Here is a 14,785-nt window from a genome sequence, read left to right on the forward strand (position 1 = left end):
TCCCCCTTCTACCCTACATTAACTTTGTATATCGTCACCTGAAAAGCAAACGGCAAAAATTCAAAATCGATTTTATTGTTGATTCTAATATATTGCATCAAAACAAAAGTTCACAAACAAAATTGGGCTCCTCGAACCAAAATTTGGCCCTAGGCCCTATCTCCAAAAACATTTAAATATTAAGGGTAAAAATTCCAATTTATCCATTTTTCTATACGCCATTGTCAACTACCATAACAAATGATAGGTTTCATTATTAAAGCCCCCTTCACACGAGCACACAAGTAATATGAATCTGTCAAAATTTTGCGTAGAAGAGAACGGATGGGATCGTCTAAAAGCAATATGTAACAAAATCATCACACATTGAGAGTAAATACGGGTGGAAAATTTACCAGTGGTATGGCTCTCTTCATTTTTTGAAATGATTCAAAAAACAAGCAAGTTGGATTAGATCAGGGATGTATTTTTACTTTGTTATTGTTTTATACCAATTGTGTAAACACAAAAAATATAAATCGTACGACTTTTATTCTCTTTTTTGTCATACGGATGAAATTTCATTTTACTTTTTCATTAGACTTGTCGTACGTAAAGTGTGATCGTCTGAAGGGCCCTTAAACAATTTGTTTATTACATAACAAGAAATCGCGTTGATAGAAACAAACTTTTCAATTTAAATAGTTTTTTGCTTCTCATGTAAAATTTTTAAAATGTTAGATAGGTCCGTTTGCGATTTAGAATACGATATACTATCGTCCATGTGATGAAACCGCATTTCGCCTAACATTGGCGATTGTGAAATCAAAAAGCAAAATAGGTGTGATATAGATCACAATCGCAAGAAGTTTGGCTATTTCAAATCTCAAACATTTACTAAAGTGAACTAATGAATTTTGTTTAATATGTGATTTTAAAAGCTAAACATATGATTGAAAAATTAAATCAGACATGTTTTCTTCTAGTATTGATGAAAACTGATAACGCTTTTTAATAATTATATTTAAAAATAAGAATTTCAAAAAAGACTTGAGGCCTAACTATAATATGCTTAAACAAACTAAAGTCAGCTTAAGCAACTGTGCGAACACATATAAAATGTACAGTGTCTCTCATAAGTATTTGAATTTAGGTAAACTATACAAAGAAACTAAATTTAATAATATATTTTGTGTGCAAAAAAAAATTAAATTTGTTATATTGTCTAGACAGTCCTTAGGTTTGATATCACGCTTTTTAAAACTTGAAATATTTACATTTACTTAAATTAAATAAGCTTTTTTTAAAAAAGTCCATAAAATTGTCTCACAAAAGTATACGAATTTTTCCTGTATTTCATATTTGATCATATTATACGAAACACAAATTTTAGAATCGAGTGGTTTTTATGCTTTAAATTGTTTTAAGGGGTTACAATCAACCGAAATGATTGGTAAACAATTTTTGGGGATTTGTACCCTCTTTTTATGTAATATCATTAAAATGGCGATTTTTGGCCATATTTGTAGTATTTTCTCTTTTTTCCAGAGATAGAACCAAAATTTGATATTGGGATTTAATAGACCCCTTGGAGTATCTAAAAATAGTATTTTTTGTTACAAGAATCTGTATTTAAACGATCCAAGATATATTATTGATATCATTATTCTGTCGCTAATTCAATATATTGGAACTTAAGTCCATTTTCATAATACTGGGGTCAAAAATTTTCGGGGAAAGTTTTCTTGTATATATTCTTTTAGATTTCAGCTTTTATATATTTTAAGTTTTCAATGTATTGTGGAAGTGTACAACTCCAAAACATGCCTCGAAGAAACGCCACTCAATATGGTAGAATCATTATTTTTATATACCAATAACCTCCAGGCTGCATGCCACTATATCATTATGGTCTAACTCAAAAATATCGATATCTGTTTAAATATTGATTACTATGATCAAAATAAACCCAAAATTTTGGACTTACAGTGTTATTGTAATGGGCAACATAAGCGTGAAAATTACGAATAGTAAAAACTTAAATCTACTGTATAGGATGACGTTTTGCAAAGGCATGTTTTGGAATTGTATACCGATATAATGTATTGAAAATTTAAAATATATTAGTGCTAATATGTACATGAATGTATACTAGCTAACTTTGTCGGAAAATATCGACCCTAGTGGTACGAAAAGGGACTTAAGATCCATACAATTCAATTAGAAACAGAAGAACGATTGATAGTAACCCCTTAACACAATTTTAAGCAAAAAACCACTCGATTATAATTTTTGTGTTTCGTATAATATGGTCAAATATGAGATACAGGAAAAATTCGAATACTTTTGTGAGGCCATTTTATGGACTTCTTTTTAAAAAAGTTAAATCAATTGAGGTAAATGTAATTTTTCCAAATTTTAAAGAGTGTGATATTATACCTTAGGACGCTCTAGACAATATAACAAATTTAATTATTTATTTCACACACAAAAAATATTATTAAATTATGTTTCTTTTCAAAGTACAACCAAATTCGAATACTTATGTGAGACACTGTATGTGACAAACTATAACGTACTTAAGAGAGTTTCGTCAAGTTTTGTCAAATTTTATTTGCTTAAGCAAAGAGCGATACTGACAGCACATTACGTACGGAATCAATTGTTTGTTTATTATACACAAAGAAAATAAAGAAAAAAATGGAAAGCTACAAGAAAATGAATTTATTTCAATAAAATATTTTGAAATATGTATTTTTTTTATTACGTGTGTCATATAAATGTGCAAATAGAGCTAAATTGTTTTGAATGCACGTAAGTACACCTAAAAGATTCCTCGGATTTTCTTAAGAATTTGAGAGACTTTTCGTTCGATTTTGACATTACCTTAAGCAAGCTTATGCACATTATAGTTGGGCCTTTGGATTTTTCTCATAATTTTTGTTTTCGTTTTTATTGACGATTTTCCTTTTTATTTTATTTCGAAAACAACTTAGAAAAATTTCTAAACGCAAACAAAACGCGCGAACTCCAACACATACTTAAATAAATTGGGCGATTTTCAAATCGTATGCGATTTTATAATCGTGCGATTGTCATCACATGGGCTTATGTATGTACAAACATTAGATAATGAAACACTTACATGACGTTGTTAAAAAATGAAAAATGAATGAGAAATTCATTTGAAACAGTTTTTATTATAATTTATTAACAAGTTTAGATAAATGGCATATCGCTTGACAAATAAAAACATTATGAAAAACAAGTGACCGATGTGTAAATTACATATTTGATGATAATTTATCAGGCTTGGGATATGCAAATCGCATTTTTTACAATACTTGAATAATTACAATTATTCAAATTAGAAATTCTTGTATTTAAATTATATATAATTGCTTCTAATATGTTACTTTATGCATTGTAAGATCAAAACCCGTAATATACACAAATATATAACATATTTATCTTTCATTCAAAAAGGTTTTATTTATCATTTTCCTGCTTTTTATTTTCAAAGCTATCGTCATCATGTTTTATTTCAGCCACAGTTTCTGGAGGATGTTCAAGAACATGATCTATTAATCCTATTTTTTTTGCTTCCTCTGGAGACATAAAATTATCACGTTCCATTCGTTGATATAATAAATCATAGCTTTGCTTTGTATGTTTCACATATATATTAGTCAACTGTTTTTTTAGTTTGACTATCTCCTCTGCCTGGATTTGGATATCTGTAGCTTGGCCCTAAAAATAAAAAATAGGTTAGCAATATTGCAAAATTTTATAATTAAACAAGTTAGAGTGCTATATTCGACTATGCCGAATCTTAAATACCCTCCACCAGCAAGCTACTTTTTATTAAAACCCATTTAACTATCTAATCTTTAGAAAACTTGGCAAAATTTTGGTTTCCGTATTGAGGGTATTAACATTTATGCATATGTCAAACTAATTTTAATTAGGTCCAGAAATATTTTTATTAATAGGCCAGTTCAAAAACATTTTAACAGAATGATTTATCTGTACTCAGAACATACTCATTTTGAATTTTATTTTTTATGAGAACTAAGACAACTTATGGACCGATCCGGAAAAAAATTCCGTAGAATATATATAAATACAAAATACACATTTGTGTCGAATTTTATCCCGATAACTTTGATTTGAGTAATTTTCGGAAATGGTCCTTACATGGGAGTTGTGACCAATTATCGACCGATAAGATAAGTTATTCGATGCAGAACTCTAATATGTATAGGAGCTATGACCTTACAGAAATCAAGATATCTTTATTTGATAATGAAATATGTGCGTTTAAGTGATTTTCTTGAAGTGGACCTTATATAGAAGATATTACCATATATGGACCAATCCGGAAAAATTTGGTAGAATGATTTATATGCTCACAAAACATATTCAAGTTTATCCCGATAGCTTTATTATTCAAAGAAATATATGCGTTTAAGTGATTTTCGTAAGTGGACCCTCTATGGGAGCCTATCCTGAAAAAATTTCGTAGAATGATTCGTATAAAGACAAAACATATTTGTGTCGAATTTTACCAAGATAACTTTATTTGACAATGAAATATGTGAGTTTAAATGATTTTCGGAAGAGGGCCTTATATGGGAGCTATGACCAATAATGGACCGATCCGGGGCAAAATTGGTATTATGATTTATATGTACACAAAACATATTTGTGTCGAATTTTATCCTTATAGCTTTAGAATTTAATGAAATATATGCGTTTAAGTGATTTTCGGAAGTGGACCTTATATTGGAGCTATGACCAATTATGAGCCTATCCGAAAAAATTTCGTAGAGTGACTCATATAAAGACAAAATATATTTGTGTCGAATTTTATCAAGATAGCTTTATTTGATAATGAGATATGTGCTTTTAAGTGATATTCGGAAGTGGGCCTTATATGGGAGCTATGACCAATAATGGACCGATCCGTAAAAAATTTAGTGGAATGATTTGAATGTACACAAAACATATTCAAGTCGATAGCACAAAACATATTCCCGATAGCTTTAGAATTCAATGAAATATATGCGTTTAAGTGATTTTCGGAAGTGGACCTTATATGGGAGCTATGACCAATTATGGGCCCATGCGGAAAAAATTTAGTAGAGTTATTCATATTTAGACAAAATATATTTATGTCGAATTTTATTACGATAACTTTATTTGACAATGAAATATGTGTTTTTAAGTGATTTTCGGAAGTGGGCCTTATATGGGAGCTATGACCAAAAATGGACCGATCCGTAAAAAATTTGTTAGAATGATTTGTATGTATACAGAACATATTTGTGTCGAATTTTTTCCCGATAGCTTTATAATTCAATGAAATATATGCGTTTAAGTGATTTTCGGAAGTGGACCTTATATGGGAGCTATGACCAATTATGGGCCTATCGGGAAAAAATTTGGTAGGGTGATTCATATTTCGACTAAACATATTTGTGTCGAATTTTATCAAGATAGCTTTATTTGACAATGAAATATGAGCTTTTAAATGATTTTCGGAAGTGGGCCTTATATGGGAGCTATAACCAATAATTAACCGATCCGTAAAAAATTTGGTAGAATGATTGGTATGTATATGAAACATATTTAACTCGAATTTTATCACAATAGCTTTATTCATCAATGAAATATGTACGTTTAGGTGATTTTCGGAAGTGGACCTTATATGGGAGCTATGACCAATTTTGGACCGACTGAGATCTACGTTGATGGTATGATTTCTGTTCATATTATATTTGCATGTACAAAATTTTGTGTTGATACCGATATATTTGAGGGAGTTATTAACGATAAACTAATTTCCGGGAATATATACCTTTGTATGGGGGCTATGGGAAATATTGGATCGATTGTAAAGATTTTGAACACAATTGATCACTGCCCTGAAAAAATAATGTGTGACAAAATTCATCATCACAATTAGAAAAAAAACGTAATTTTTTTCGAAGTAGTCTGAAATTTTTACTCATAACTTTTTACTGCTTAGAATAACAATAAATGTTTTGGGTGAATTTGGTTGATTTCCTTTGCTTAGTTTTAACGTGAGCGTGTTTTACACAGACAGACAGACAGACGGACAGACGGACATAGCTAAATCGACTCAGAATTTCATAAGGAACCAGGATATATATACTTTGTTGGATCATAAAAGAATATTTCTTGGTGTTACACACGGAACGACAAACTTATATATACCCTCTATCACCACTGATGGTGGTGGAGGGTATAAAAACACACAAAGTAGAATCAACATTATGGATAATATTACAATAATAACAATTACAGCTGATATTGTTAATCGAATTGGAAATATAACACACATTAAGCGGCATGTCCACAAGTAAAATTTTAAATTCGAGTATACATTTCTTTCATTTAGATTTCATTTACCTTGCGACAAAAATAATGTGATGTTGTCGCAGCAAAAACTTAATAAAAATTAAATTATTTTATTTATTTTATTTTATCAAAATCAAAATTTTTTTGGTGTTCATTTGCATTGTTTAACAGCTGCCCTCAGCGTCATGACAAAGCGCCGTCACTGCGTGGATCGTCCGTCTGTACGTGCATTCTCGTAAGATTAAAAATTGAGAAACCAAACACACAAAAAACAAGTAAGAAATTATAGTCGGGCGAGCCCGACCATATAATACCCTACACCTTTGACAAAAATATAATGTGATTTAGTTGCCATAATAAAGCATTTAAGTTGATTTGTACCTTGCCTTAGATATACATACTTAAGCCGTTTATTGTTGAATAAAATTGTGGACATTTAAATGAAATTTTGATGGGGCTTTTCATAGGGGCTAGGGTTATATGAGAACCTATTATTATGGAATTCGTGAGGGTCATCAAGTCTTGTATACAACTTGGTTTTTGCAGCTTTTGTCGAGATATGAGTATATTAAACATAATTAGGAACTTAAAAGCCATATTCGGCGGGTTCAGTTGTATGGGGGCTAGGTGAAATAATGGACCGATGTAAACCATTTTCAACAGGCTTCATCTACGGTACCATAAAAGATCATGTGCCAAATTTTATTGAATTATCTCCAAAATTGAGCCTGTAGTTTGATTACAAGGTTTAAAAGCCATATTCGGGGGTTCTGTTATATGGGGGCTAGGTGAAATAATGGACCGATGTTAAACATTTTCAATAGGCTTCGTCTACGATACCATAAAAGATCATGTGCCAAATTTCATTGAATTATCTCCAAAATTGCGACCTGTAGTTTGATTACAAGCCCTATTGGGGGGTTCAGTTGTATGAGGGATAGGTGAAATAATGAACCGATCTTAACCATTTTCAATAGGCTTCGTCCCTGGAACAATGGAAGATCATGTACCAAATTTCATTGAAAAATCGACTCAGAAAATGATTCTGAGCCGATTGGTATACTTTAAGGTGGGTGTAGGACCAATATTATTGTGCGTTACAAACATCAGCACAAACCCAATATACCCTCCCCACTAAAGTGGTGTAGGGTATAATAAGGAAGGGGTGGTCGACCTGATAGGTAAAGACAAACCGAACGTCAAGGTCAACGAGACAAAATAATGCTCATTAAAAAAAAATTTATTTCAATTAATGCTAATTAATTAATCGATATAATTAAATATTCCCATGTATGCTTTGAATATGTATTTGTAGTGACTTTTCTACATATTTTTCCTCACTGTTAGCTGTGTTTTAATTTTATTATTTTTGTTTATTTTGGCTATGTGCCCAGTAAACAATCAGAAATTTTATGAAATAATTCTTATACTTTATCAGAATTTTTAACAAATTTCTAAATTTCCTTTAGACATTTTACAAAATAATCGGCAAACTGTTTGTTAGACTTTTCTGCACATTTTCTGAAGAATTAAACGATTAACATCAGACTTGTCTGCACATTGTCGAAAGAGAATTTCAGTGTTACGACTATTATGAGACTAATCTGCACATTGACGGAGGACAATTTGTTTTTTTATTCCTATATTATTTTTTCGACATAAAGGAGAATAGTCTGTACATTTTCTGAAGTAAAATATGAAATGGCTTAAGAATTATATCCGATAAATCTGCACATAATCTGAAGAGAATTGTTTTTGTAACTTCGTCAGACAATTAATATAAATAAATTTCATTATCAAAAAAATTACATGATTTTGTATGGTTTAATTTTATAATTTTAAATAGATGTATATAATTGACTCTATTTTCGTATATAATATGTAAGTAGTATGGTTTAATTTTATTAATTTTAAAAATAACACTATGCGACAAAAATAAATACCTGGGAAGTGATACTATTTTTCTGCCAAGCACCTCCAAAATCTTGAGTTACGGGTTTTCGTACCTTTAGGCACTTATAAGTCAGTAACTTAGTTAAATCTGAACCGATTTTAAGTTTCTCCACGGATTTAGAAAGCAGAAGCTGAGAAGTAATCTGGAGACATATGTGTGATTTCATCAGCAAACATATTTTTATACCCTCCACCACCATCACTGGTGATAGAGGGTATATATAAGTTTGTCGTTCCGTGTGTATGTGTGATTTCATCAGCAAACATATTTTTATACCCTCCACCACCATCAGTGGTGATAGAGGGTATATATAAGTTTGTCGTTCCGTGTGTAACACCAAGAAATATTCATCTAAGACCCAACAAAGTATATATCTGGGTCCTTATCAAATTCTTTAGCTATGTCCGTCTGTATGTCTGTGTAAAACATGCTCACATTAAAACTAAGCAAAGGAAATCAACCAAATTCACCCAAAATATTTATTATTATCCTAAGCAGTTTGGTATTGAAAATCAGCAAAATCGGTTCACAACGTAAAAAGTTATGAGTAAAAATTTCAGACTACCTCGAAAAAATTACGTTTTTTTCAACATTCTTTTGAAGTTTTCTCAGAAACTGCCAAAGATATTTCGATGAATTTTGTCACACATTATTTTTTTATGCCTGCGATCAATTCTGTTCAAGATCTTTACAATCGATCCAATATTTCCCATAGCCCCCATACAAAGGTATATATTCCCGGAAATTAGTTTATCGTTAATAACTCCCTCAAATATATCGGTATCAACACAAAATTTTGTACATGCAAATATAATATGAACAGAAATCATACAGTCTCTGTCGGTCCACAATTGGTCATAGCTCCCATATAAGGTCCACTTCCGAAAATCACCTAAACGTACATATTTCATTGATGAATATAGCTATTGTGATAAAATTCGAGTTAAATATGTTTTGTGTACATACAAATCAATCTACCAATTTTTTTACGGATCGGTCCATTATTGGTCATAGCTCCCATATAAGGCCCACTTCCGAAAATCATTTAAAAGCTCATATTTCATTGTCAAATAAAGCTATCTTGAAAAATTCGACACAAATATGTTTAGTCTAAATATGAATCACTCCACGAATTTTTTTCCGGATAGGCCCATAATTGGTCATAGTTCCCATATAAGGCCCACTTCCGAAAATCACATAAATGCATATATTTCATTGAATAATAAAGCTATCGTGATACAATTCGTTGATATGTGTTGTATACATACAAATCATTCTACAAATTTTTTTACGGATCGGTCCATTATTCGTCATAGCTCCCATATAAGGCCCACTTCCGAAAATCACTTAAAAACACATATTTCACTGTCAACTAAAGCTATCGTGATAAAATTCGACAAAAATATGTTTTGTGTACATTCAAATCATTCCACAAAATTTTTTACGGATCGGTCCAATATTGGTCATAACTCCCATATAAAGTCCACTTCCGAAAATCACTTAAACGCATATATTTCATTAAATTCTAAAAATATAAGGATAAAATTCGACTTGAATATATTTTGTGTGCATATAAATCATTCTACCACTTTTTTCCCGGATTGGTCCATTATTGGTCATAGCTCCCATATAAGTCACACTTCCGAAAATCACTTAAACGCACATATTTAATTGTTAAATAAAGTTATCTAGATAAAATTCGGCACAAATATGTTTTATCTTTATATGAATCACTCTTCCAAAATTTTCCGGATTGGTCCATATATGGTAATAGCTGCTATATAGGTCCACTTCAAAAAAATCACTTAAGCGCACATATTTCATTATCAAATAAAGATATCTTGATAAAATTCGACAAAAATATGTTTTGTGTAAGGTCATAGCTCGTATACATATAAAGCACTTCCGAAAATCACCTAAACGCACATATTTCATTAATTAGTAAATCTATTATAGTAAAATTCGAATTGAATTTTTTTTGGCATATAAATCATTATACGAAATTTTTTTCTTATCGATCGATAATTGGTCACAATTCCCATATAAGGACCATTTCCGAAAATTACTCAAATGCACATTGACAATCAAAGTTATCGGGATAAAACTCGACATAAATGTGTATTTTGTATATATAAATTATTCTACAGAATTAATATACATTTTTCTCGACCTTATTAAAATTAGTTTGACATATGCATTAATGTTAGTACCCTCAATACGGAAACAAAAATTTTGCCAAGTTATCTGAAAATTAGATATTTAAATGAGTTTTAATAAAAAGTAGCTTGCTGGTGGAGGGTATTTAAGATTCGGCATAGCCGAATATAGCACTCTACCTTGTTTATTTTAGTTTTGCGCCGTTGACCAAGTTTGCAGAAGTTTTTTGAAAGTATTTTATATGGGAACCGTACTGTATATTAATTGATTAGAAACCTATGTATATTCATGAGAAAAACGCAACTTTGTTTTTAAAAATCCGTTAGCAATTGACGACGTTATTGATATTTTTCTTAATACAAATTTGTTCATAAAATTATTTTCTGAAGGATGCTTTATATGGGGGATAGGGTTAAATATGGGCCGATCCTCGAAAAATTTGGTGTAAGGATTTATGTTTATATAAAAGTTATTTATGCTGAATTTCATCGTGATATTAATATTAAGAGGAGAATTTTGGAATTCAAGTCATTTTCTGAATACCGTATTGTCTAAAAAATCAGCAGTATCACTAAAGATTACAGGAAACTTATTTATACAGATTTTTGTATTGTTTGGACCTTATTTGACCCTAGTCCCCATGCAAATTCTCCTTCAGAAAATGACTTAAATTCCATAATTCTCTTAATTACATCAATACCACGATGAAATTCAGCATAAATAACTTTTATATAAATCTAAACATTTTCACTAAATTGTATGAGGATGGACCCATATTTAGCCCTATCTCCCATATGAAGCATCTTCCGCAAAATCAGTTTTGGAAAAATTTTGTATTAAGAAAAAGATCAGTAACTCCATCAATTGATAACGGATTTTTAAAAACAAAGTTGCGTTTTTCTCATGAATAGACATGGGTTTCTAATCAATCAATAAATAGTACGGTTCCTATATAAAATACTTTCAAAAAGCATCTCCAAACTTGGACAACGGTGTAAAACTAAAATAAAAAATAAGTTTGCTGATGAAATTCACACATATCTCTCCAGGTTACTTAAACGTTATATATGTAATTATAAAGGCCTCAGCTTCTGCTTTATAAATCCGTGGAGAAACTTAAAATCGGTTCAGATTTAACTATGTTACTGACTTATAAGTGCTTAAAGGTACAAAAAACCGGGTTTTTACCCGTAACTCAAGATTTTGGAGGTGTTTGGCAAATTTCAAAAACATATTCTTATTCTACTCGGATCCACCTTTCAGAAAAATAGTATCACTTCCCAGGTATTTCAATTTTCGTTTATTTTGTCTCACTGTGTAATGTATAAGTTTCTATTATTTATTTCTATACCCTTAAAAAGTCATGAATAATGGAAGTTTTTAATTATTATTAAAATTAATAAAATTAAACCATAATAAATTATATATATGAAAATAGTTTTCATCAGACGTTGATCAGAATAGTCAGGCCATTTTCTTATACTTGATTAGACTTTTGTACGAACTGTCGGACATTTTATCAGACATTTATGCGACATCTATCAGACTTTCTTATACTTGATCAGACTTTTGAACGAACTGTCGGACATTTTATCAGACATTTATCCGACATCTATCAGACTTTCTTATATTTGATCAGACTTTCGTACGAATTCGTTACGAATGCAGTTTTTTTTACTGTCAAAGTAAATTCTCCTTTGATTATCATTTCGAACTTGTTGCGTCTTCCAGGAATTAAGTATTCCACTAAGCTTTTCACAAAATGGACTTTTCAAAAAGTCCATTTTGAAAAATAGGGGGAAATTAAGTGTCATATATTAAAAAAAAACTTATTCTTGAGTTAAAACATAATTTTTTTGATAGATATCCCCATTGTATAAGCTTTCTTCTGAGCAAAAAATTGCTCATTTAAAGAAAAATTTAAATTAAATTTTTTTTGAAACAATGAAGAAGAATGAGCTATTTGCACTCCTTTGGACAATTTTTGCTACGACCAATAAGTGAAAGATGCTTATACCTATTTGAAAAAAAAACTGTATGACCAAAATGATCAAAAAATTACATGGAGAAAAAAGTCTGGCAACTCTAAAATGTGCGTTAATAATTTTTTGTCATTGACAGACGTTTTTTAAACATTAATTTATAATTCAAGGAAAAATTAAAAAAAAGAATAAATTTTGCCACTATTATACTCATTACTATATTTGGTGTCGAAATAATTACAAATTGACATCAACTTATTAATTTAAAAAGTTTTACATTCACGTGTGGGAGTATTTACTTTCTTGAAGATACATAACCTATACAATTTACTTGATTTGGTTGCAAAAAAGAATATTTGCTCTGGTTCATTCATTGCTTGCATTCTTTGTGATAGATGGTGCCATCTTGCTTGTGCGGATGTCAGTAAAGATCAAATAAAGCTATTAAAGACAACTCAAACCTCGGATTCGTGTGTGCCAGTTGCCAGGATGATAGTTATGACCCCACTCATTCACCCACTGCAGACAAATCCGAAATTAGTGCTTTATGCAACGAAGTTAAAGCTGGGTTTGAAGAAATGAAGAAAAACTTCAACGAAATGATGATGCAAATGTCTTTCAAAATTACTGATTTAAAAAAAGATATTGATCTTTGTAACTTAACAAATAAGGAAACACCACAAAAGTCTCCAATCTTGAACTTGAACTTGAAAACAACATCCTTCACAAAAGAATTAATAGAAGTGACATCATTGTAACTGGCATGTCTCTTTCTGATGATCTCATAACATCTTTTATCAACCTCGCTCGGTTTTAAAATGTTACAGTCTCTGAAAAGGATATACTACTATGTTGTTATATTAATAAGAAACAAAAAATTGTGTACAAATTGATTTCATTAAGTCTTAAAGATTTAATCATGGATAATTACTTTAAAGCTGGTAACTTAAAATTGTCTGATTTTGCTGCACATGGTAATGATAATGCTGAAACTATAAATATAAACTCCAGAGTCTACCTAAACGATAATCATACCCCTATGGAACGCAAGCTGATGTATTTTTGTCGTAATCTGAAAAACAAAAAATAAACATATACAAAAATTCCGGCTTTTGCATAGTGATGTTCCGAGAGTGCAAATTGTCACAATGGATAGACCTCATATAAAATTGTACTATGAAGAGTTCTTTGCTGAATTTAAAAAGAAATGCCAATAATAGTTATTCTTATTTTTCACTTTTACTACTCTTTTTTAATTTTTTTTTTGTTTTGATATGGATTTAACAATCTTATTTTTTAACAGATTTTTTTTTTGTTTATTCAGGGCTCAAAAGTTTTGATAATTCGTTTAATTTCTGCTAAAATAAGATGGTTAGTTTCCTATATACGCTTATTTTTTTTTGTTTTTTTGTTTTTTTTTTTTTTTTTTTTTTTGTTTATTATTTGTTATTTCTTTGTTTAAAACGATTGCCAATTTCAATTTTTAACTATTTTTTTATATATATGTAAGTTACTTTTTTCCATATATTTACATTTGAAATTAATTTTTCTTTTCTATTGTTCAATTCACAATCAAGTTGTATATTGTACCTACTAAAGTGTAGTAATGTTTATGTTCTCAATGAAAAAAAAACAATCAAAACAAATATACATAACAATGTCAAAAGATAAAAAAAATCAACAAATATTAAATTAATTAAACATGCGAAATAAACCAAATTAATTTCTTTGAATTTTCAATTCTTTCATTTTCTTTATTCCACATTTTAAACTGTTTTTAATCAAATTTTAGTTTTTTTGTTTTGGTAAACAGCTGTTTGTTTTTGATCTCAGTGTTACCACTTTATCGTTTTTTATGCTAAAATCATTTGAATATTTTGTTTATATGTTAAAATAAACAATTGTGTTGCCAATTAATAAACTTTCTTACAACATTCGAAAAACATATGAAAAATTGTCGTAGGAGTTGTATAGAGCTTTTGCATAGAAAATACCAACAACATTGTTATGACTATTGTAGCATACAACATCGATTGTGAATTGAACATACAGTGTCCCTCATAAGTATTCGAATTTAGGTAAACTATGAAAAGAAACCAAATTTAATAATATATTTTGTGTGCAAAAAAAAAAATTAATTTGTTATATTGTCTAGACAGTCCTTAGGTTTGATATCACGCTTTTTCAAACTTGAAAAATTTACATTTACTTAAATTAATTTAGCTTTTTTTAAAAAAGTCCATAAAGTTGCCTCACAAAAGTATACGAATTTTTCCTGTTGTTCATATTTGACCATATTATACGAAACACAAATTTTAGAATCGACTGG

General features: G+C 29.9%; 1 protein-coding gene across 1 annotated transcript in view; it reads right to left on the reverse strand.

Annotated features, from left to right (window-relative positions):
* Nucleotides 1–3,159: 3,159 nt before the first annotated feature.
* Nucleotides 3,160–14,785, reverse strand: part of LOC119616246 (ATP-dependent Clp protease proteolytic subunit) — a 31,243-nt gene continuing 19,617 nt past the window's right edge. Inside the window, exon 3 of the mRNA XM_037972579.1 lies at nt 3,160–3,729. Within this exon, the coding sequence (XP_037828507.1) occupies nt 3,469–3,729 (261 nt within the window). The 3' untranslated portion in view covers nt 3,160–3,468. The remainder of the gene's footprint in view (nt 3,730–14,785) is intronic.

The sequence above is a fragment of the Lucilia sericata genome, unplaced genomic scaffold (genome assembly GCF_015586225.1).
Source record: "Lucilia sericata isolate MDLA Ls3-8-SP2 unplaced genomic scaffold, ASM1558622v1 Contig000063F_arrow, whole genome shotgun sequence".
In the NCBI taxonomy this organism is placed as follows: Eukaryota; Metazoa; Arthropoda; class Insecta; order Diptera; family Calliphoridae; genus Lucilia; species Lucilia sericata.